This window comes from Carlito syrichta, unplaced genomic scaffold (assembly GCF_000164805.1).
Source record: "Carlito syrichta isolate Samal-C Ts95f unplaced genomic scaffold, Tarsius_syrichta-2.0.1 Scaffold303228, whole genome shotgun sequence".
NCBI lineage: Eukaryota > Metazoa > Chordata > Mammalia > Primates > Tarsiidae > Carlito > Carlito syrichta.
The window spans coordinates 61,177-85,080 of NW_007247324.1; the positions used below are offsets into that span (position 1 = coordinate 61,177).

A 23,904-nucleotide genomic window follows, 5' to 3' on the forward strand; every position below is an offset into this window, starting at 1 on the left:
AACCTCGTTCACTGATTCCACCCTGCCTCCACCCCATGCTACTTGAGCTTGGGACTCCAGAGCCCTCTTCACGCGTCCACGGGCTTCCAGACCATTTTCCTGGTACTGAACTTCTCTGGGTAATAAATCAGACACATCCTGTGAGCCCTCCCCCAGCAGAGGTAATGTTTCTGGTGTCACTCTTTACCCCAAAAGAAGTATGTATTTCTAAAGATGGACAGACAGTGGCTTGTTCCATAGTGCCCGTCATGGCAGGTGGAACGGGAGGCTGGACTGCAGTCCCCTGAGAATCTGTATCTGCTGCTTGGCCTAAGAGCAGGTTCTGACATTAAAAGAACATTTGAAATCAGTGTGTTCTGTTTTGTTTGGGATAATTTTTTTGATTTATTGTAGAGATGAGGGCTCACCAAGTTGCCCAGGCGGGTCTCGAACCTGCGAGCTCAGGCAGTTCACTCACCTCAGCCTCCCAAGACGTGGGATTACAGGCTGAGCCACCGAGCCCGGCTGGAAGTGTACATTTTAATAAACACTTGGGCGATTCACAGGCCCAGTGGATCTGAGAATGGCTGCCAAGGTGAGCAGATTCATACACTCACTGCAGCAGCCCATGGCTGCCAGACTGAGCGTGCCACAGCCCCCTCTGTGCCCGCTTACCCCAGGGTAAGGTGCAGCACGGGCCTGCTAGCCAGGGTTTTGGGATAGAACATAGCACCCTGTAGGACTGTGTAAGTAACCAGGTGCCACGTGGGCTGAAGACAGGGAGAAGCCCTTAGAAGTGGCTGGGTCTGGACAGAACAGGAAAGAAGTCTTGCTGACCAAGCTTGGGAGTTCAGTCTTAGAGAACTCCAGAAGGAACAAAGCACACACGTCCCTGCACACACATAGGCATGAACACATCGTGCGCATCCTTTCTTTTGCAAATGTTAGCCTCAGGTGGCCTTTGATGACCAGTGGTAAAGTGATCTCTCTAGAGAGACATGCTTCTCGGGAGCTGTGAGGTGGCCTCCAACTCTGCTCCTGTCCTGCAGATGGCCCGGCAGGATCCTGCACTGTTCTGGGATCCATGGCATCGGGCATTCTTGCCCTCTCCCATTCCTGAAGCCCTGAAGAGGCCCGCTGTCAAAAGGGGGCCCCTGGCTAGCTCTTTGAAGCTTGACCTGATGACAGAATTAGCCTCATCTTCTTAGGCCATTTGCCACTGTCAGTTTCTCTAATTCTCAAGTGACATGGGGGGTGAGATGAGGTTTCCCAAAATGGTTGGTAACATACACACCACCTTTTCATTTACAAGGACTTGCACCAGGGATTATGCGCATGGTTACATGGAGGTCAAAGGCATATGCTTGCTGCAAACCTGAGCCACTGCCTCTGTGTGTCTAAGAATAACGTTCTCTGCAAGGGAGGAGCACAGACAGCCATGCAGTCTTCACAGATGGCAGAAGTCGCACAGCGAGAAGCACTGCGTAGGGAGTCCACCTCAGCAATGTGTTGGATGATGGAGAGATCCCCTGCCTCAGATTCCACTGGCCTCTAGCTAGTAGATGTGGACATGGGCTTAAGGGGAACTAAGGATAGTTAATGAGTCAAGACATGTACCCTGGAATAAGGCTTTTACTGTTGTAGCAACAATCTTCCAGAAGATGAAGTCATCCAAGATTCCCCAAAAATATTTATTTATACAAAGATTTTGAGAGTAATATTTGTATTTGTCTTTATATCTCAGTCTATGTGTCTGGGGCCAAGTCACCGTGCGGCACGCGTGCAGCTGCCCCAAGTGCCTCACGCTGTAGCACCTGCTTCCAGGAACACCAAATGAACACATTTTCTTGGGGGAAGAGGGGAGAACCCATAATGCCCCGAGGCTGCATGGACCCACAATTCAGACATGTGCACCCTGACCTGGAAGGCGTCTAGCCAAATGTCCAAGGAGAAAGAAACATGGTCGACAGAGAGGAGGGACCCAGAGCACAGATAGGAGAGGGTTAATGCCCGCCCACCCTCTGCTTCTGAGTTCACGTGTCCAAAAGGCCCAATGGAGTCGATGGCCCTGAACGACACCTGGATTTTCTCCCTGTGGCGACCTACGATGCAAACTGATGTAGAGAGGACAATTTGTAAAACCAACCGATTTGCCCTTAATCCCAGGTAGTACGAGTATGCTGGGAGTCTGTCTTGGGGTAACCTAACTGAAAAAGATGCTTGCCTTGTGTAACGTAATCCAGATGCCCTCTAGCAGGTGTGGTACAGCAATGAGCAAATCTGACCTCAGACTGAAGTGTCTTCCAGCGGGCCCGGGCCCGGCCGTTCTCTGCCCTTCCTCCTCCCTCGGGTAGCCCCAATCCCATCGCCACACGACGTGTCCATGCGCCCTCCCTTTTCCTCTGTCGGCATCACAGAAAATCTGTGTTCTGGAGAGTGCGACCTTCTCCTAACCAAACCCACACTTTCTTTACCACAGTGATTCTCAGAGCCAGCAAGAAAGAGAAATGTTCCAGAAGGAAACCTCCATCTCAGCCATCTGCCTAGAGCCAAAGGTTGCGGGCTCCAGGCCTCTAGGTGAGGTCTGTTGCTTGCGTGTTTCCCGAGGTGCGGGCGGTCAGGCAGCGGCAGTTCTCTCTCCCCTTGCTCTGTCGCGGGAGGGTCTCAGCTGCACTTACAGGACTTCACCACCATGTTGGAGAGCTGCTCCACCTTGGGGGTCCTCCCGACATAGTACAGGATGGTCAGGGGCTCCAGGTCCTGGGGCACACAGCAGGGGGAGGCAGAAGCTTCCGGATTCATGGTGTTGTACATGCCCAGCACCTGGGGAGGGACAGTCATTTGGAGACTGGAAGGTCATGGTCCAGTAAAGGCCTGGAACCCAGGAACTCTACAGATTCTAGGGGCGGCCCGAGACTGAACAAGTGTGGAATGGCCTCATGCTACCAAAGAGGAGCTGCTTAGAGCCGGGCTCGGTGACTCAGCCTGTAATCCCGCGCCTTTGGGAGGCTGAGGTGAGTGGATTGCCTGACCCCGCGGGTTCGAGACCCGCCTGAGCAACTTGGTGAGACCTCATCTCTACAATAAATCAAAAAATCAGCCGGGCGTGGTAGCGCGCGCCTGTAGTTCCAGCTACCTGGAAGGCTGGGGCGGAAGGATCGCCGGAGCCCAGCAGGTCGAGGCTGCGGTGGCTGGGAGCAGTGACAGAGTGAGACTCCAACTCAAAAAAAAAAAAGGGGGCTGCTGGAACACAGTTTGGGTGAGTGACTCCTTGCTGTCCACTGCAGTGATGGGATGCAATGTGCAAGGGTGAAATGGACAGTGACCTTCTCTAAGAAAGCAGCCACCGCGTGGGTCTCCCTCCCTATAACTGATCACGTTGGTGAGAACAACTGTGCTTGCCTGAGTGTGGTCATCATACAACAGTTATCAGGGGACTTTGTATTGATAATGAGATTCTCTTGGCTGCTAAGACAGCAGCTCCAAAATCGGTCTTCCTATCTGTAACTGATCACTTGAGTGAGAAGTGTTCTTGCTAAACATTGCCTTGGGCCACTTGGTAAGCACAGGGCCCCAGACAGGATGCAGAAATAATGAGAATAAAGAAATAATAAATAATGAATAATGAAATAATGAGAAGAAAGAAACACACCTCACAAATGGCTGCCCTATTTTTGATTCCCCTGGAGGGAAAGACAAGCCAGTTTCAGAGGCTGTGGACTCTCCCACTGCCCACTTTCTCTTCCCAACATTCCATATTGGCTTCTTCTATGAGTTTTTTGTCGTCTTTTGGGAGTTTTCTACATGTAAGAGGCTGGATTATCGGCGTCCCCTACTCATGGCAGGCGCCATTCTGCCCCAGGATTCTGTACCAGCCATGGGCACCCACCTCTGACACACAGGGTATCATGTGGCAGTCAGTTAACTGCCATGGTACAAAAAGCTTTAGGCAAAGCAAATAAAAAGCCTGGTTGGAACTATGGGAGGAATTTGAAAGGGCAGAATGTGGCCGAGACAAGACCATCATCACTCGCTCATTCAACACGCAGTACTTCATTCATTCTTTTTTAGCATTGGCCTGACCGGCTCAGGCCCAATGCCTCAATTGCATGAGCCCCGCTCCGTACCGTGGTATGGGTCGTGTCTCCACTGCGGAGGTATGGGCAGGGGCCTGAGCAGAAGTTGGCATAGTAGCCCTTCGGTTCGTGCACCCACTTCCAGCCCAGATCCTGGCGGAAGTCGATGTAGAGGGGCCGCACACAGCAGTTCTCCTCCAAGTTGCTACAACAAAAAACACATATGGAAAGTCAACTTGAAACCACCCCTGAAAGAAACTTCACACACACTCTCCTGTTCTCCCCTGTAGTCCTTTCATGCCATCACAGGAGGTGCTTTGACTCATGGAATCCCTGGTGGAAGAAAGAGAGGCATTTTCCTGTATTGAAGACCAGGACCCTAACGACACAGTCGGTGGCTACAACTGCTGCGTGAGGAAGTGTCAAGGGGCAAAGATGGCCCTGCCGCTTTACTAAATGCCACTCACCAACTCAGCTGTATAGAGAGGCTGGTTTCGTTACCTCCTAATAGGCGCCCAACTCGGCATCGACTCTACACTCATGCAGCCTGTATGCTGTAGTCGATGGCTGCTTAGACTAAGTCTAGAGCTGTTCAGCTAAACAAGACATATCCTTCTAGAGAACCATGATCCCCAGGTCACCCAAAGGTGATGATCAGACCCTTCAATCCTGCTGCCTGCAGAAATAACCCTGGTAGCACCCTTTGCCAAGTGGCCATCTAGCCTCTGCTTCCATACCTGATGTCCAAAGGCAACTATCGGCCACAGTCTGGCCTCTTGTGGGTTCCCAGGGTGAACCACAGCAGACACTATTGGCTGCCAATTCATAACCACTCCCAACGCCTTTGTCCCTGGCCTCCTCCCGTTACAGAATTTAATGTACCTGATACCCATTTTCCTGGGCTCTCTTGTGGTAGAGGTGGTCACGTGACCCAACAATGATCATTCAGGTAGAATTATGCGGGGGTGAGAGCAAGTTCTGGCAAAGCTACGTGATTATTTATCAGTAACAGATGGAAGAAGAAAGCTCCTGGCTCTCCCCCTCCCCCCCGTTCTTCATCATGGACAGGATACCTGGAGCTCTAGCAGTCGCCAGTGACTCCAAGCAAGAGCATGAAAAGCCAACATACTAAGCAACACTACGACTGGAAAGAGAACGCCTGTGTCCTCAGTGGCCTAATTGCGCAGCCGCCCGACCCCAAGTCTGTTGCTACAGGCCTCTTGTGGACAAGAGATCCCTGCCGGTTTAGGGCACTGCGCTCACAGTCAGGAGCACTCATTTCTGGCCGACAGCGACACAGAGCAAGCTGCGTGCCCGCCTCTGGACAGTTGGCAGCCTGACACTGCCTCTCCTGTGCCTTCCAACCTCATTATCCCCAGCCTAATCCTCACAGAACATGCTTTCTAGGTCTAAGGACTCCCCGTTCACTCTCGCCAGCTCCACTCGGGCCCCCTCTGCAGCCCAAAACATCCACTCATGTTCTCTCTACCCGAAGTGCCTGAAAGTGGGAGGAGCCAGAAGGGCATCTTCCTTCATTCCTTCATCCCCCAAACCCACTCATCCTTCAAGGCTCTGCTCGAATTTCACACCCTTCTGAAGCCTTTCCTGTGCCTGCTGTGGATGAACGCCTTGTCCCAATTCCTTTTTTTTTTTCAGAGACAAGGTCTCGCTCTGTCACCCAGGCTAACATGCAATGGTATGATCGTAGTTCACTGCATCCTAAAACTCCTGGGCTCAAGTGATCTACTGGCCTTGGCCCTCCTGAGTAACTGGGACCACAGTCATGATTTTTTTTTTTTTTTTTCAGTTGGAGTCTCCATCGCCCAGGCTGGAGTGCAATGGCACGCTCACAGCCACCCCGACATCAACCTGCTGGGTTCTGGCGGTCCTTCCACCTCAACCTTCCAGTAGCTGGAACTACAGGTGCACGCCACCATGCCCAGCTAATATTTTTTGATTTATTGTAGAGACAAGGTCTCACCATGTTGTCCAGGCTGATCTTGAACCCGTGGGCTCAGGCAATCCTCTTGCCTCGGCCTCCCACAGCGCTGGGATTACAGACTTGAGCCACTGTGCCTGGCTGGCTAATTTTTTAATTTAATTTAATTTGTGTAAACACGGGGTCTCGCTATATTGCCCAGGTTGGTCTCAAACTTCTGGCCTCAAGTGATCCTCCCAACTATGCCTCCCAGAGCACTGGGATTACAGGTGCGTGCCATCATGCCCAGCTAATTTTTTGTTTTTATTTTTTGCAGAGATGGAATGTCACTATGTTATCCTGTCTGACTTGCTCCCAATTCCCAAAGCACTTAATCCCTCAAACTCACTCAAGGATGTGATCATTTTCTACCTTTTAGTAACTGGTAAAGGGAAGAAGCTGTGTCTTTTCTCTGTGTCTCGGCTACCCAATTATTTCTGAAGTAGCTACAGTATCTAGTAAAGAAACTGCCCTGTTTCCCCTGTAGCATCCTCGGGTCCTTCATGGGGAACTAAGCATTTCTTTCATGGAATCACCTGCATTAATCTCGCTCACATAGACACACCCTGCAAGTACTTGCAGCGTGAAAGCCATGGGGAGGCTCCAGTCATGTGTCTCCAGTCCAAACTACTCTAGCCACACTCTCTCCTCTTGGAATTCTCACTTCCTTCATCCAGCCCCTACACAGCTGGGCTGCAGGAAAGCAGCAGGACCCTCAGGAACCAGAGCTGGAAGAGAGTTTCCGTCGTCTTTCTGGGATGCCTGTGAGCAGCATGAGGGACGCTCCCCTGAGCACGGCCCCAGTCTGGGCCGGGCTCCCGGAGGCACATGGCGGATGGAGGTGCCCACGTGGGCCCAGGCTCACCGGAAGCAATAATTGGTGTCCAGGGCCCGCTTCTTCCTCTGCGCCCCCTGGCCCGGGCTGTCAAGCCGGTGCGGGGGGATCATCATGAGGATTAGGTGAGGGTTGTGGTGGTCCTTCTGCTTCTTAAGGCGCCCCAGATCGCCACGGCCATGATCATCCTCGTTGTCCACACCTGCGGGGAAGACGATGGCCTCCTGTCTGAGGAGAGTGGGGCCCCTGGAGGCTGCCTCCCATCCCGTGTGCCCAGGAGGGGAGCCAGGTGAAGAACCAGTGTCAGAAGAACTCATTACCACAATCAGGATACCACGAAAGTGACCACATTCGGATCCGCTCATGACACCCTGGTGGAAATCCTCCTAAGGGCAGAACGGCCCCTCCCGAGATGCTTCTTGGACATCCTCACAGACCCATGAGGCGTCCCGGTCACCAGGCAGCACCTGACACATGCCTTTGGGTGGCCAGCTTTGATTCTAGGTTTTGTTTTGTTTTTTTGAGTTGGAGTCTCACTCCGTCGCCCAGACTGGAGTGCAGTGGCCGCTCCCGGCCACCGCAGCCTCGACCTGCTGGGCTCCGCTGATCCTTCCGCCTCAGCCTTCCGAGTAGCCGGAATTACAGGCGCGCGCTACCACGCCCGGCTGATATTTTGATTTATTGTAGAGATGAGGTCTCACCAAGTTGTCCAGGGTCTCGAACCCGCGGGCTCAGGCAATCCACTCACCTCAGCCTCCCAAGGGCGCGGGGTTACAGGCTGAGCCACGGAGCCTGGCTGATTCTAGATTTAAAACCTTGGGTGGGAGTGTCCTCTTTTCACCTGAATTGGCCAAGACATGCAGAAGTCCTGACGGTAACTTAAGGTGTCCCTGAACGGGAGCCAAAGACACAAGGGCAGGGTGGCTAACAGTCACATGGCACTTAACGTGTCAGAATGTTTTCACTATAAAATCCTGATGAGCTGATGATAAACAGCTCAGCAGGCAAGCTCCGGAAACCTGACTCCAGCTGAACCTACTTTATCTGAAAAGGGAAAGACTGACTTGAAAGAGTCTCAGCTACATGGGGACAGATTTTGTAGACAGCAGTTACCAGCTGGGTGAAGCATCATTTACAGAGGCCTGGGAGGGTCCTGGGTCTGAGGGAGAGGCACGAGATCTGTCATACAAAGGGGAGACCTGGGTCTCAGTTCCCTTTTCTGAATATCTTTATGCACAAGAGAAGTATTTACTGGAGTCTGGAGGCATCACCGTAACCTGGCCTGCAGGAAAAGACTCTGAAGGTCTTCTCGTCTCTGATCAAGATGCCAAATCCCTAGCTTAAAAAAAAAAGACTCTGAAATAGAGCCCATGCAGGGGGAAAGGACTGCCCAGGGCCAGGGACCAAGAAAAGCCTGCAGCTTTTCCCAGACAAGCCTCTGACCCAGGCATCCCTCAGTCACCCCAAATGGGAATATGAAAGGAAGAGAGAACTTTCCTGAACTCCAGAGACTGTCAAGGCCAAGTTCCTTGGGAATACATTGAAAAACCAAAAGTGACTCTCAATGCTTCGCCATCTCTACGCAAACACCCTGAGCCTTAAAGCAGTTATCCAAACCCTGACGACTCCTAGGCAGGGGTCATGCGGGCCTGGACATCTGGAAAGCCTGACGGTCAGGGTACTCCTGTTCAGGACTGCCAACGATTGCTTCTCTTGGGAAAGGGAAGACAGCTGATTTATTGGGCATTTCTAGCACTGTGTTTTTCATCTGTTACCCTATTTCACGGTATGAGGACCCCACGAGAGAAGGACTCTCATCTCCATTTCTCTGGGCTCAGAGAGGCCGGTAGACCCACACCCCACCACTCTCCGGCATCCCACCGTCTTCCAGATGGGGACGCATGCTCTGTGGCCACATGCGGAAAGTCACGCTCACTGCTTCAGGCAAAGCAGAATGACCCACGTACTGCTGCATCTCTGTGAAGGAGCCTTGTTCCTTTTCTTAGGGTCAGGTGGGGGACTCCCGTCCTGTCCCGTTGACTCTCCCAGCCATCCTCCCACACACTCATTCTGTTACCTTTGAACTTGATTTCCATCACCTCGTGAATGTTTTCCAGGATGTCTCCATTGGGCTGAAACGTGTGGCAGGGGCAGTGGATGCTGATCTCCAGACCTAAGTTGGACTCTGCAAAAATGAGGCAGAGTGAGTGAGAAAAGCTCTCCTGTGACAGGGAGCTGTGCCCACCCCTCACGCAAGGGTGAGCCAGGCCTCTGCTCCACAACTCCTAGGAGCCCAGTGGTTCTGAGGGTCACGGGACAGAAAGAGCCTCCAGAGGGGACTGCCACGCACATGTCGCCACACTCCGCCTGTTACATGATGGAAACCAAATGGGGCGTCTACTCTGGGCATCGTGGAGGAGAGCGGGAACAGTCGCCATTCAAAGGACGGTGCTAAGAGGAGACCGTCGCCTGCCTGCTAAAGGACAAGGGCACAGGAAGGAAAGAAAAATCGCACGCGTCCCAGGTGTTGGGAGAGGAGGTATTAGCGCCATCTGAAGGCGGGCAGAGGAAGAGGCAGGGGCTGGAAGGGACTAGGGAGAGGAGGAACTGAGAACCTCAGAGCAGGGAGACGGTGGGCTCAAAGGCCACCAAGTCAAAGGCCACAAGACGGAGGCCTGGCAAAAGGACTCAAGGCAGGAGTCCATGCCAGAGGCAAGGCCGCCTGCAAACAAGACACGGAAGAGTCCAGACGTGGAACAGTCGAGACGTGACTTTCTACCAGGGCCGTGGAGATGGAGAAAGTGACAGATTCCAGGGGAGAGAAGAGGAAGATCAGGGTTACGCATGGCCGTGTTTTCTTAAGGAACGCGGACATGGTGAGGTCAGTATACTTAGATGTTTGTTCTTTCAGAACCCGTGTTCACTGTGATAGGAAGTTGGCATGTGGACGGCTCCAAAATGAGCAGCTCGGGAAGATATCTGTGGGCTTAGAACATGGCCCAGAGGAGATGGCAGAGGCTGTGGCCACAGGCCCAGATGACATGAGCTCGGATAGAGTGAGCATGGGGTTTGTTGACTGACATTGAATACATCAAGGCCAACTCCGGCCCCTCTTCCTAGTATGTGAGGAATCCTGTGTTTTATCAACCAAAGTCAAGGAAGTCAGGTAATCAGTAAATGGGGTGAGTGAAGTGGAGGAAAAAATAGAAAAATAAAAAGTAAATGAAAGGTTGGCACTGAAACAAGTTTTATGCAGGGAAAACCGGGTAGGGCCTGGTGTCATGTCTGCTCTGGTGGGTGACTCCTTCAGGGAAGCTCTGGTGATCCTGCAGCCAGCTGCAGCCAGGTGCAAGAGGGGTCATGGGATGGGCCCTGTGGGTTCAGGGCCAGCCTCTCGCGAGCTGATTGGTCTACGGCTTCCTGAGGGCACACGCACCATGAGTGAGCATCTGGCCCTGGGGCCAACCCCGTGTCTCCCTGAAATCTGGTGTCATCAGGGAAGGCCCCAAAGCGTCCAGCCCGGCTCAGCACCTTCTCACGTCTGGATGGGACAAACCCAGAGGCCCGGGCACTGTCAGGCAGGCCCAGATATCCTGGTCCTACGGGTTAGAAATCAGTTCCTTTCTTCCCTAAGTCCCAGAGCCCTGTCAGATCTGTTCTGCCCCAAGCCAGGGCCACCTCTGGGACACACTGACGCCTGCTGAGCTCAAAGAATCCGTTCCAGAAGGCTGGCTCAGTGGGGAAGGCTGACTACTCTAACCAGGCAGCTGAGCCGCAGCTAGAGAAGACGCGAAGAGAGAGGGAGGCCTGAGGTATGTCCTCTTCCTGGCTTGAGGCAGCAGGAAGAAGGGGTCGGAGGAGCTGAGATGGCTACCGAGCAGCCACACAGTATACTTCCCATTCACAGTGCTTCAGCGAGCCTGGGCAACACAGCGAGACCCTGTCTCTACCAAAAATTTCAAAAATTATCAGGCATAGTGGCGCAGGCCTCAAATCCCATTCACTTATGAGGCTGAGGTGGGAGGATGACTTGAGCCCAGGAGGTTGAGGCTGCCATGAGCTATGATCACACTGCTACACTCCAGCCTGGACACAGAGCAATAACCTGTCTCTTAAAAAAAAAAGTTTTAATAGGTGCTTCCCAGTTGGCTGGTAGAGACCTGGAGTGAGTGAGTCCCGTGTTTCTGTGAGTTAGAAAGTCAAGGTGCAGACAGATGTGTTGGGAGAGGGAGGACTGAGGTACAGGTGGCAAGCATGTGAGGTGGCTCAGCCCAGCCTATCTAAATAGAGGGCTCAGAAGGGACAGCAGTCACCAGCATCTGTTGACAATACTACCCAGCCAGCACTGCTCAGAGACTGCACACGCATGACCTCTATAATAATCCTAAAAAGGAAGAGCTGTTATGGTCCCCATTGTACAGATGAGGACATTGAGGTGCGCGGAAATTAAATGGCTTCCCAAGGCATCCGACCAATAGGTGGGGATGCCAGCATCAAACACAGCCAGCTGATGCCAGCTCCCACACTCTTCACTGTCAGGGACGAGGAAGGACAAAGAGGGGGAGCGGAGGCCCCAAGGAAGATGCCCACACAGGCACTGAGGCGCAGAATGGCTGTGCCTCCCGGGCGTCCCGCTGGTCCCGAGCCATGATGACTGCCGGGGGTGCTGGATAGGAGCTGCAGAGTGAGCAACAGCACCAGGGCAGGCAGGTCCAAGTCCCTGTGACCTGGACGGGGCTCCAGCCAGCTCTGGGTCCCAGAATGCAGCCTGGGCACCTGGTGCACACAGGCTCTCGGATGTTTGCTGAGTGAATCCAAGACCACGGGGGTGACTCGGTTTCCTCATCTGTCCACACCACCACCGGCTTGTTCGGAGTCTTTGCTGCCTGGGGAAAGGCAGGTCCCTCTGCAGGGCCTCAGGAACTCTGCCCAAGTAGAAGCCTGTGCTAGATCCCCTGTGGGAGGGGTGGGCAGTCCTGCCTAAGTGGGAACTGAGGGTTCCAGTGAAGAACTAACCTCAGAATTGGCAGCCGTGGGGGCGGTGGGCGGAGGACCCATAGGTTTTATTACGAAATGATCTTTTTGATGTCTCAGGAGAATGGAAATCATTCTCAATGCAAACTTCTCATTGAGTTCTGCAGCTGTGAAAATAAGAACGCCTTCAAGTGCCCAGGGCTTCAAAGCCATCCAGGTGGAGCTGATCAAAATCAGACAGGGAAGCTACGAGATGAATTTCCCAGTCCCGCCCTTCTGCAGCCATGGCGGAGCGCCGACTGAGTCAGAATTCCCAGCGGTGCGGCTGCCGGCGTGTCCCCATGGGCTGTCCTAGGCTTCTCCCCATATGATCAGCAACAGGGACAGGAGGGAAGTCCTGGGTGCCCCTGGGACCGGGGAAGGCTTCAGCCCACCCACTGCCAACTCAGCCACCAGACAATGCTCTCGGACGGAGGTTCGCAAACTCAGACACCCACAGAGCCCAGGCAGGTCACGTGGGTAAGCGCATCCAGCCAGCATGGGACCACCAGCCTCACTCCGGGACCAGTGAGGAATGGGGGGGCTCCGGGACTGAGGATGCAGGCCCCATCTTCAGGTGGCCAGGACTCATTGTGGTGAGCGGTTATCAGGAAACCTCCCAGCTTTTCAAGAAAAGCCAGAAGTCCAGGTTTTATGTGAAATCTCCTGACTGAAAAAAAAAAGACTGTTGGCCGCTGGTTAAACTGAAAACAGCACACAGGCCAAGCAGTTGAGACCAGCGCCTTGGAGGTCTAACCTACCCAGACGTCTAGGGCACTGAGCACCGGGAAGCAGGCACCTGCCTGGGGGCCTCTGGGCACTAACATGTGTTTGGACTGTGCTTCATAGCAGTGGATGACAGGAGAGGGCGAGGAGGAACAGAGGGAACTGCCTCGTGTGACCTCAGCCCGCCTATCAGTCACAGAAATGGAGAGGCACAGAGCACGTGTCAGGAGACACCAAAGTCTAATCCACACTGGATGGCCTTGGACGGGACACTGAATTCCCCTGGGCCTCAGTTTCCCCATGTGATGTAATAAAAGCCACGAAGCTCTCTCAAACACATCTGACCCTTCCGACCACTCTGGGAGGCACGTGGGCGGACCCATCCCCTATTTCCGGGTGGGGAAACAGAGCATGTGGGTGAGATGCCTGGGACGTGGAGTCTGACAGGCCTATGGGATGGCTCCGCTTGGGTGACTGCCAAGCCCTTCTCACTTAACTGGCAGGACCAACATGTCCTTCTTCAGGTCCTCGCTGTTTCAACAAGCGATGCCATCTGGATGCTTAGACCACAGATCTAAAAGTCATCGGGACTCCCCGTGTGGCCTCCCACCCCAGACCTGTTCAGACTGTGCTGTCAGCTCTTCCTCCAAAACACAGAACAAATCCACGTGACCCCGATGGCCGTCACGCCTGCCCCAGGCTGAGCCCCTGCTGCTCTTATTGGACTGCTGCACAGTCCGGCTGGCTTCCTGTTTCTTCTTGTGACCGCATGGCAATCAGAAGGGTCTTTTCCTTTTTTGTTTTTTGTAGACATGGGGTCTCACTGTGTTGCCCAGGCTGGTCTCAAACTCCTGACCTCAAGCAATCCTCCCACCCCAGCCTTCCAAAGTGCTGGGACTACAAGTGTAAGCCTCTGCACTGGCCCAGAGGGGTCTTTTAAGATGTAAACTGCCCAGGCTCGGTGACTCAGCCTGTAATCCCAGCACTTTGGGAGGCCGAGGCGGGTGGATTGCCTGAGCCTGCAGGTTCGAGACCGGCCCGGACAACTTGGCGAGACCTCGTCTCTACAATAAAATAAAATTTTAAAAATAGCCAGGCGTGGTAGTGCGCATCAGTAGTTCCGGCTACTTGGAAGGCTGAGGTGGAAGGATTGCCGGAGCCCAGCAGGTTGACACTGAGGTGGCCGTGAGCGTACCACTGCACTCCAGCCTGGGCAAGGGAGTGAGACTCCAACTCAATAAATAAATAAATAGGATATAAACCAAGTCGCCTCACCCATATCCCTAGCCCTGCTTCCAGCCCTCCCATCTGGCTTCCCATCTCACCTAGACTGAGTCCTAGCCTCACCATGGCCTGACAGGCGCTAAATCATGCGGCTCCAGCATCCTCTCTGAGCTCCTCAGCTCACTACACTCCCACCACCCTGTTTGCTGCAAGAATCCAGCAAACCCCTGGGCCTGGGCCTCGCTGTTTGCTTAGGACAGCCTTCAGCCTGACCTTCAGGACTAGCTAACTCCTGACCACTCAGACCTCAGTGCCTCAGCTCCCTTGTCTGAGAGACCTTCCATGAGTGGCCAGTGTTGGCGCCCGTCAGGCATTACCCTCTTCCTACTCTTCAGAGCACTTGTCACTGTCACCGTACGTCTCCTTGTTTGTGAGGTGTCTCGCCAGCAGGGCAGAAGCCCCATGAGATCTGCAACCTCACCTGTGTGTTCAAGGCCAAGTCCCAGGCCTGGCCAAGAGTGGGCATTCCATCACTATTAGCTGAGTGTATGAACGGAGGAGCTGCAGTACCACAGCTACCCCCAAACCCCAGTCTATGACTCCTCTCATTCTGCCTTCCTCCCTGTTTCTTGAAAGATCAAGGGACCTGAGGTTCCTCCTGAAATGCTTCGACTGAAGCCGGGCACAATGGCTCATTCCTATAATCCAGCACTTTGACATGCCGAGGTTGGAGGATTACTTGAGCCCAGGAGTTGAAGACCAGCCTAGGCAACCCATCAAGATCTCATCTCTACCAAAAAAAAAAAAAAAAAAATAGCCAAGCATGGTGGTGTACACCTGTAGTCCTGGCTACTTGGGAGTCTGAGGTGGGAGGACCACCTGAGCCGTGATTATGCCACGGCACACCAACCTGGACGACAGAGGGAGACCCTGACTCACAAAAAAGAAAGACATACTCCCCCTGGAGGTCCACCTACCTCTTCTCAATAGCCACTCACGCACGGTGTCAGTGACATCAAAAGAGAGCCACTCGGCGGTGCCCCGCGTGGGCAGATTCTTGCCACCGATATAGCGCTGCTTGGCAATGTGCTCATCTGGCCGAAGTATCTACAGGGCAGAGAGAGCAGTGAGTACCCGAGGCCAGGACAGAGTGGCACAGATAGGCTACACCGCAGGGGCACAGGCAGGGGACAACGGAAACCCAGAGGTGACGACCCTGCGTACCTTAGGTAATGCTAATGGCAGTCACAGATACAGAAACCGAGGCTCTGAGAAGCCCAGCTTCCAGTCAGGTCTGCAGTGCTCTGCCCAGTGGAGACCGCCTCTGTCAAGGACACTGGCTTTCCCACTTCCGTGTGGGGCTTACCTGGAAGAGCTCCACCCTCTGCTCGTGGTGCTTGGAGCTGGGGTTAGGCACCCGCAGGACCCGGAATTCTGCTCGGAACAGGTTGGTTCCATTTTTCTCCACAGAGGACACGTTGAAGCGGAAAACCTTGGAGGTGATTCCTTTGGGGCAGAAGGCCAGCTCGTCTAGGAGGCAAAGCGGTGGGCAAGGCTCAGGAGGGACCTTGAGACCCATAGGAACCGGGGGCCACCAGTGACATATACCTGGTGTCCCCTGGGACCCTCTCGAGGCTCGAGGCCTCAGCCCTAAAGGTGAGACAGGAGGGAGATTCCTGGTGGCCCCAGAGTCACACACAGTCCTGAGCGAAGAGCAGTGAGGCTGCAGGGTCCAGGATGTGGCACTGGAGACCGGTCAGTCAAATGTCACTGTCCCTCTTCCCACGGATTTGGTGAACCAATGCCGACAAGCTCTCCAGCCCGCTTTTCGTGCTCTTTTAGAAAACAGAGATACGCGGCTGGGCTCGGTGGCTCAGCCTGTAATCCTAGGATTTGGGAGGCTGAGGTGAGTGGATGGCCTGAGCCCGCGGATTCGAGACCAGCCCGGGCAACTTGGAGAGACCTCATCTCTACAATAAATCAAAAATTAGCCGGGCATGGTAGCACGTGCCTGTAGTTCTGGCTACTTGGAAGGCTGAGGCGAAAGGATTGTCGGAGCCCAGCAGGTCGAGGCTGGAATGGCTGTGAGTATGCCATGGCCCTCCAGCATGGGCGACGGAGTGAGACTCCAATTCAAAAAAAAGAAAAAAGAAAATAGAGATTCTTAAAAGATATCAGTAATCTCTGTCACTTACGTATCTTGTAGCTAGAGGGTCCATGCCCATGTTTGCTCATCAGGATATTTGTTTATTTGTCAGACGTGTTGAGTAGATGCCATGTGCCAAGCACGGTGCGACACCGGCCAGCAGAGAGTGCGTAGACACAGCCCCTGTCTTCAAGGGGAGTGATGTCAGGGGAGGCTATGAACACAGGGACCCAATGATAGGACCTAGAGAAAGGGTCTTGGTTGAAGCCCAGGAGGTGCTGCAGGAACCCTGAGGAGGGGGCAGGTGAGGTTGATTCTGCAGAGGAGAGGTGTGAGAAAGGGGACAGAGAGGCTGCTGGCTTCCAGAGGCAGGGAGGAGGTACATGTGAGCAGGAGGGGTCCAAGCAGCCAGCTGGCAGCAAGACAGGGCAAGACAGAAGGCCATGGGCCACCAGAGGAGGCCCACGTGTCAGACTGAGGGTTAAATGTATCCTGTTAGCAGCAGGAGCTACGGGACATTTCTGATCAACCCTGGTTTAGACCGGACAGGGCAGGGTGGGCATGGCAGAGCCCCCACCCTGAGGCCAGCAGCCATGCCAATGCTTCTTCAGCCCCACTGATCAGTCACCCGGACCCCTTTCTCTCTCAGGGTCTCTCCTGGACAGCATGTGCCACGCCAGCCCCTGCCACCTGCTCGTCTCTGCCTCCCTGTGTACAAGACAGAGGCAGCAGAAGGACCCACAGGCGAAGGACCTGGCTTCTCTGCTCCTGTGCACTTGACAGCGGTGTCTGAGCAGCATTCAGACCCAGGGAACAACTTTCAGCACAAATGGCAACAAGAGCCAGAACTTGAAATTCAAGAATGCAGACCATACTCTGTGCATAAGGAACATGGCTGGAGTGAGCGTGCCATCACCCCAGGGTGTTGAAGAAGTCCCAGGCATGGCAGGAAGGACTAGAGGTCTGGAAGCCAGCAAATGCACTAGTGGGCTCCAGGAGAGGATGAGTGAATATTTCTGGAAGTTGCCATCTACTGGGCCTGACACTGGTTCTTAGGAAATGAATGGGCAGATGTTGGAAGAAAAGTGTGTGGACGCTGGCTCACGAGGCCCCGATTCATAACTGGTTCTGGATTCATAACACCTTTGGACAGAAGCAGGGAGGGATCATGACAGCCACTCCGTGTAGAAGTCTACACGTGTGAAACCCTCTGGATGTGGACGGGCTGCTTGCACTGGCAACCCCTCGAGGGCTGATGGAGCTGGTCTTCGTGTAGCTGTCACCAGTACAGCTTCCATTGCAAGAGCACCTCCAGCAATAGCAAGAGGAGAGGGTCGGTCCATGCCATGCAACGGGCTCCTTCCTGGGACGAGGAGAAGTGGAATGGAGAATGCACCCGCCAGGGAGAGTGAAGGCAGGGTCCAGGTGGTGGCAGGCTGGGAGATGGGAACGTGTGAGCGCAGAGTCCTCAGGACACCCAAGGAAGCATCCTCCTTGGCTTCTTCTAGCCCATCGGTCATCATTTTTGTTTTCTGAGAAACAAGCTCTCACCCAGGCTGGATTGCAGTGGTGTGACCATAACTCACTGCAGCCTCCAACTCATGGGCTCAAGCGATCCTTGTGCCTCAGCCTCTTGAGAGTTGGGATTATGGGAGTGTGCCACCACACTGGCTAACTTTTTTCTTGTAGAGGCAGGGTCTCTCCATGGTGCCCAGGCTGGTCTCGAACTGCTGGCCTCAAGCGATCCTCCTGCCCCAGCCTCCCAAAGCATTGGGATTATAGGCATGAGCCGTACACCCGGCCTTCAGCCTATCAGTCACATATCTGTTCCCCAAGAGGAACTCTTCCTGGTAGGAATTTTAAGGAGATCTGAAGAAGGAGGTAGGAACAATCATTTTCTACTACCGGGATCTACAAATTTTTCAATGAGTTAGAAGGGACGCTGAAAGGAAGAAATCGATGTCCAGAGAGGGTCTTGGCCTGAGTCATATGTGAATTTGCTGACATGAGCAACTTGATGCTAGCAAGTAAAGCTCAAACACAAGAACTAGTGGCTAAAAAAGTATTGCTTGGGAGAGAAAAGAGTCAATATAATTTTGACAATTAAATCTGCCGACTAATAATGATGTTTTAAGTCATCTGAGGAATGAATCAGAGTGTAAACAAATAGACAAAATGGAGTGGCACTTTCTTGCGTGTTATAGGCTTTCATGAACTCATCTCACCCCCTGGAGCCCCTCAAGGAGACAAGAACATGTAAAATGAGAAGAGTGCAGTGGCTTCCCCAGGGTCACTTAGCGAGTAGGTGGCAGAGCTGGGATTTGAACCCTGGTCTTCTGACCACACCTCAGTCATTAAAGCAGGGGCTCTAGAGGCTGGGAGGCACCTGGGAGAATCCGCTAGTGGAGGTGGTTTCATCCACAAAACTTGGCAGGATTCCACAAATGGGCCCAGAGTCCCACCCTTTTCTCCAACAAGGGCCAGTACCAGGCACTTCCGAGGGCCGGAAGCCTGCCTTTGCAGAAGTATCACTGAGAGCTGGACGGTGGTTCCCACCTTTACAAAATAAATCATGACCAACCTTTTCCACTGCACAGAAAAATATATATTGATGAATGCCATTTTCTCTATGTTGCTTTAGGGAAGCAAAGTTTTGCTCTAGGGGCAAAAAACAAGCAAAGAATATATTCGCGTGGAGTATTCATGGAAAACCCAGGAAAAAGCTGACCACGTTTAGTTAGCTGCCTTTTAAAATGTTTTCGGACACCTGGGCTGCTGGAGTGCCTTTGCTCACACACATCACTTCTGCTGGTTCCAGTGACGGGCCTGATACACCAGTGGGGCTGCACTTTCCCACTCTGGCTGTGTACTAGACTCACCTGGAGAGCTTTAAAAATAGATGGTGCCTGGAGCCACTCCCCAGCGACTCTGCCCACACTGGGGGGAGTGGGGTCCACAACATTTTAAGATCTCCAGATGCAGTCAGGGTTGAGAACCACTGTTTACAATGTTCTGCAAAGGCAACCATGGTTTCCAGATGTTCTGGAAGTTTGAGAAGCCACTGCTGTCACGGTTTAAACTTTCACTGGCTTAGACACTTGCCTAGCCAATGCTTCATCTTTAAACATTTTGAATTAGAATGCCGTTTGCATTTTAAGCCCTTGTTAAAAGATGGAAGATTTCACAGAAAGATCCAGATTTTCTGCTCTTCTGGGAAGTGGTAAGGTGTAGTCAAGCTGGACCCACATTCCTGAACACAAAACTCAGCAGGAGCTGAGGGCGGTGCCTCTTTTACAGGGCACAGGGGCCGGGGTTCCCTCCCAACCCCTGCCACACACCCTCTTTTCCGCGTGACCCCAAGGCCACGTGTCCTGTGCAGTTTGTCATAGTGCCTGTTCCATGGCTTTTCTTCTCTGTCATCTGCATTTCCTGCCTGAGCTCTGCAGGAACCTGTGTCTGCAATCCTCTCAGGAAAGGTCTTGCCCTGTTCACTGAGTCTCAAGCTTCAGTGTGCTTAGGGATCCACAAGGAGCTTGTTGAAAACCCAGACTCCCCGGACCCTACACTGTAAGGGCAGGCAGGGCCTGGGATCCCACACTTCCACGGACCACACTTGGAGAAGCACTGACCTCCACTGTGCGGAGGACACTGGCCCTTAGGACAATGATGTTCAGGACGACCAAAATCTACATTTCACAGACAGAAAAGAAAGGTTAAAATATGCAGTTTTCTATGTGCTCAGGAACGCTGGGTGTGTGGTGCCTCTGTTGCCTGAGAACATAATTCTCCAACATAGAAAAGCATGAGCCAGAAGGGAAAGCCACACTGCACTGGTGCTCTCCTGGGAAGAGGGTGACAAAGGAGGAAGCTGTGTCCTTCCCCTCAAGTGGGACAGAGAGAGTCTCTACCCACTTCCCAAAGCAAAGTCCTGGAGAATGACAGAGGGGCTTGCAAAGTCTTCTCGACCTCCCAGCAGAAACCCTGGGGAACCAGCCCAGATGCAATCAGAATGTTCTTTCAGCTGAAAGCGAGTTGGGAAATTATCTCTGATTTTATAGCTGAGGAAACTGAGGCTCAGAAAGGAAACCTCCAGTAAACAGAGAAAATCCTTTCATGAAACTTGGGAAAACTTTTGTGACAGTAATGACTCTCCCGGGCAAAAAACCAGGCAGAGCTAAGGAAAGACAAATCCAGATCTTCCTATGTGACCTGCCACCTGGTAACTAAAATCATAACTCCCGGCCCCTCCCACTTGGTTCACAACATGTGACTCACTGACGTTGTAAATCAAAGTTCTACTGAACCCTAAAGGTTAAAGGTAGGACTTAAAGTGTGTACTTTACACACACATTCACACTCGGCATGTGTTGTTCTGCATGCAGAATGCCCAGGTTAGAGGTCCTGCTCTTTTGGGACAAATTACCTAATAAATCCATGCCTCTGCAAACTAGGGAAATGAGGGTGTCAGTGTGACAGGGCAGAGACAGGGGATGGGCCCTTCTCTCCGCCCCGCCCCTTCTTCTACAATGCTGAAAAGTATTCCTCCTTTCACCTTCCCCTCCTGGAACCTAGCTCCTTCTGTCACTTCCTTGCAAGTGTCCGTCCCCTGGGTGAGGGAGGTGGCCGGGAGTGAGGAAACGTGGAAGAGGACCTGACCCTCTCCCCTCATCCCCTGCAGGAGCTCTGGCATCCAGACCTTTCTTGCCTCCCCCCCGCCCCCACCGAGACCTGGAGCCACCCCTGTCTGCCCCCAGAGTTAAGGACAGGCGTCCCTGCCCTAGCCTCCGATGCTGGCTCTCAGCTCCCACTCGGCGTCTGCCCACAGCCTTCTTTATAATTAGTGAGGCTGGTGTGTCTGCCTCCCCAGGGCGGGCTCAGCACCTGACCAGCTGCTGGTGGGCCCAAGTCTGCGTCTGCTCAGCCTCGGCGCCACCGCCACCAGCTGTGGCATCTGGGCCAGCTTCCTGTGTGTACCCGTGAGCCTCTGCAGCATTGCTGTGTCCCACAGGTGCCTGCCCCTCCTTGGCCTGAATGCTGCTTCCCGGGCAGAGTGGCCCCGGGCCAGACTGCTGCTCTCTGCAGACCCAGCCACCCTATCTGCCACATTTGTAGGGTCTTGGAGCTGCAGGCCGGAAGCTGCCCTGGCTTTTCCCAAGGCTGTCCACCACTTGCGTCCTGAGTCTCTGCACAGACTCAAGATCTACTTGCATCTGTGTGGCCTCGTGTCCATCTGGCTCATTCATTTTCAGCTCAGGATTCTACGCGGGGTGGGACCGTGTGACTCAGAAGCCCTCCTCCCTTGAGCTCCTCCTCCTGACCCGGACCATTGAGGTCTGAGTCCTGCCCTCTTCCCCGGACTCTCGTCAGATCTCTCCTACTGACCTCAGACTGCAACCCTCTTCCAATGTGTGTGGCCACTGTCTCCTGCCCTGATGGTTGCCCAGACAGTTGGTGGCTCGGCCATCTGGCTGCAGGGTGCCCTGGTAACAGTGGGCCCCTGGAGGACGGTGTGCCAGCTCCACCCAGAGGACCATGAGCAGGGAGCGCGAGCCTCGGCCTCCAGCCTCCACCCCACTCAGCAGCCACATCCCAAGGAAGGGCACTCCAGGCAGCCACAGGAAACTGGGGTGGGACCCCTGGCCAGGAACCACAGGCTCCTCTGCCTGGCGTGGGCCATTCCCAAGCAGGCCTCTGGCACCTCCGGCCAGAACTGGGCCGCCATCAGCACCCACTTCTGCCCTTCTCTCTAGCAGGATCTCCTCAGCCCTGCTGTTCACCCCATCCCACCCACCCCACTCCGGGCACTGCCACTCCCAGGTGGCCCGGGCTGTGCCAGCCAGGGCGGTGGGGACACCTGCTGGTAGGAAAAGCAAACAGAGCGGCGAGTCCCTGGCCCACGAGTGGCTCACATTCCTCTTTCCTGGGCTGTCAGTTTCCCAACATCTGCCAAGTTTCTCTCTCCCGTATTGAGGTTTTAAAAATCCCTGTTCAGTAAACACACATGACTTCCACACGTGTGCAAACACACACAGGCGTCTCACCCAGAAGCACCCAGCTCCTTTGTGCAGACGGGGCCCCCCAGGCAGACACGCTCCCAGACACATCCCCGCAGCACCCACCCTGTGACACACAGACACAGAGCACGCCTGCCTGTCCCTGCGCATCCAGGTCGCGGCCCAGTCCCCGAGTCCACCAGCCTGGGGGGGAGGTGCTCATTTTCAGCCCATGGATCTCTCTGCTGTACGACACAAGACTACACGGTGCCTGAAAGCACACAGACATGTGAACATACATGCACGCTCTCCCCCTGCACAGCCCACGTGGGTCATGTGGGTCAGGGAGACCCAAGGGTCCCGGCAACAAAAGCTGACTCTTGCCTGGGCTTCAAAAAGCTCGACAGACGCGAACTTAGGGGGCAGGTACTCTTCGTCCCAAGAACTGGAAAAATGGAATTGGGGACGTGTCACCGTGAGTGTGAGAAGCAGGCAGAAGCCGGATGCTCCAGGCTCTTGGAACCGCAAGGGCTCTCGAGAGCGCCTTCTTCCTCAGGGCACCCAGATGATTACGGCCCTCAACACGATCGCATGTGGATGACACACGTTTCCCCGGACAGCACTATGTCATTCCAGATTAAGATTCATCAGGGATGTGAGGCGCGGCTGCAGGGCTCCCTGCCTCCCAGGAGCCTGGCTCTCACCGAGCGGCTCCGTCTCCCTCCCCACCCGCTCCCCAGCCCAAGGGCCAAGGCAGAGCCCAGCCCCGAGGCTGTGGTGCAGCCCACGCGGGGGCCCCTCTCAGAAGCCCCCTCCTCCAGGACAGACCCTCAGAGCAGACACCCCCACGGGAATCCGGACTCACTGTGCTCCGCCAGCCCCTGGATCATGTCAAACTTATGGATTTCCTTGGCGTAGTACTCCGACTCGGTGTTCTCCTGCACGCAGCCTTCCTCTCGCTCCCCCTGCATCTCCTCGAGCAGCTCCCGGGTGCTGTTGTAAAGTGCCAGGACCTGGTAGGGGACGTGGGTCATCGCCGACGGCTCGGGGGGGCTGGTGAGCCTCAGCTTGCTCAAGATCTGTCCCCTAATGGCTTCCACCCTCTTCTTCTTGATGTGGCCGAAGTCCAAGGTGGTGCAAGTGGACAGAGCCAGGCTGGCCGTGGCGAAGTTCAGCAGGGCCAGGGCCACCAGAGCCCTTTGCCAGCGCATCTTCATCTGCGAGCCGCGGAGGAGGCGGCCGAGGCGACGGCGGGGCCTGGCGAGGCGCAGACCCGGCAGACGTGCAGGAAGAGGGAGGAAGACCAGGCGGCCTCCCCAGATCCCGAAGACTGAGGCTTGGCAAGAAGGTGCATGAACTCACTGCACTGCGAGAGCCTCAGGACTTCCAGGAAGCGCTGGCAGCCCCGAGGACGGCGACGCGGACCCGGTGCCCGGTGGCGCGGGGGCTCTCGTCCATGGGTCTCGGGCTCGGCTGGGCCCCCGGCAGGCCAGGTGGAGGGCGAGCCGAGGGCGGGGAGGGGTGCGGGCAGCTGGGAGTGGGGAGGGAGCTGGAGGCTTTCCTTAGGTAAAAATAAATAGCGCGGATATCTGATATTGCCAAACGCAGCTTGGCGATGGGCAGGACCGGGAACGTCAGAGACGGAGCAGGAGGACCGGGGCCGGGTCCCCGTCAACGTCCTCACCTGGCCCTGAGGGAGAATCACGAAAGAGGATGGAAAAGACGAGGAAAAACTGTTTAAAAACACGAGGTCGGGTCGCCCGTGAGTAGGTGGGGAGGAGGGCCGGGCAGCGGCGGGCCCCGCTCAAGGCGGGGGCAGCGCGGCACACACTTGTCTCTCCGGCTCCCCATTCATGCTTTCTCTTTTGTTTACACTCCCGGGCTTGCGAGGGCTCCGCTCGGCGGCCTCGGTCCTCCCGGGCGGGGCGGGGGCC

The 23,904-nt window shown here is 54.4% G+C and overlaps 1 protein-coding gene across 1 annotated transcript; it reads right to left on the reverse strand.

The window, feature by feature from the left end:
* Positions 1-1,555: 1,555 nt before the first annotated feature.
* Positions 1,556-23,857, reverse strand: TGFB3 (transforming growth factor beta 3). The gene is made up of 7 exons (XM_008058144.2): positions 22,836-23,857; positions 15,198-15,361; positions 14,809-14,938; positions 8,946-9,053; positions 6,899-7,070; positions 4,107-4,260; positions 1,556-2,802 (listed from the first exon to the last, which is right to left on the reverse strand). The coding sequence occupies exons 1-7, from the start codon at positions 23,185-23,187 to the stop codon at positions 2,644-2,646; spliced, it is 1,239 nt and encodes a 412-aa protein (XP_008056335.1). The 5' UTR covers positions 23,188-23,857; the 3' UTR covers positions 1,556-2,643.
* Between the last annotated feature and the right edge of the window lie 47 nt (positions 23,858-23,904).

Coding starts and splice junctions, on each gene's coding strand:
- TGFB3 (XM_008058144.2), bottom strand. CDS start 23,187: ATGAAGATGCGCTGGCAAAGGGCTCTGGTGGCCCTGGCCCTGCTGAAC. Junction 4,261..6,898: donor GACACCAATTATTGCTTCCG/GTGAGCCTGGGC, acceptor TTTTTGTTGTAG/CAACTTGGAGGAGAACTGCT. Junction 2,803..4,106: donor GAGACACGACCCATACCACG/GTACGGAGCGGG, acceptor GTCCCTCCCCAG/GTGCTGGGCATGTACAACAC.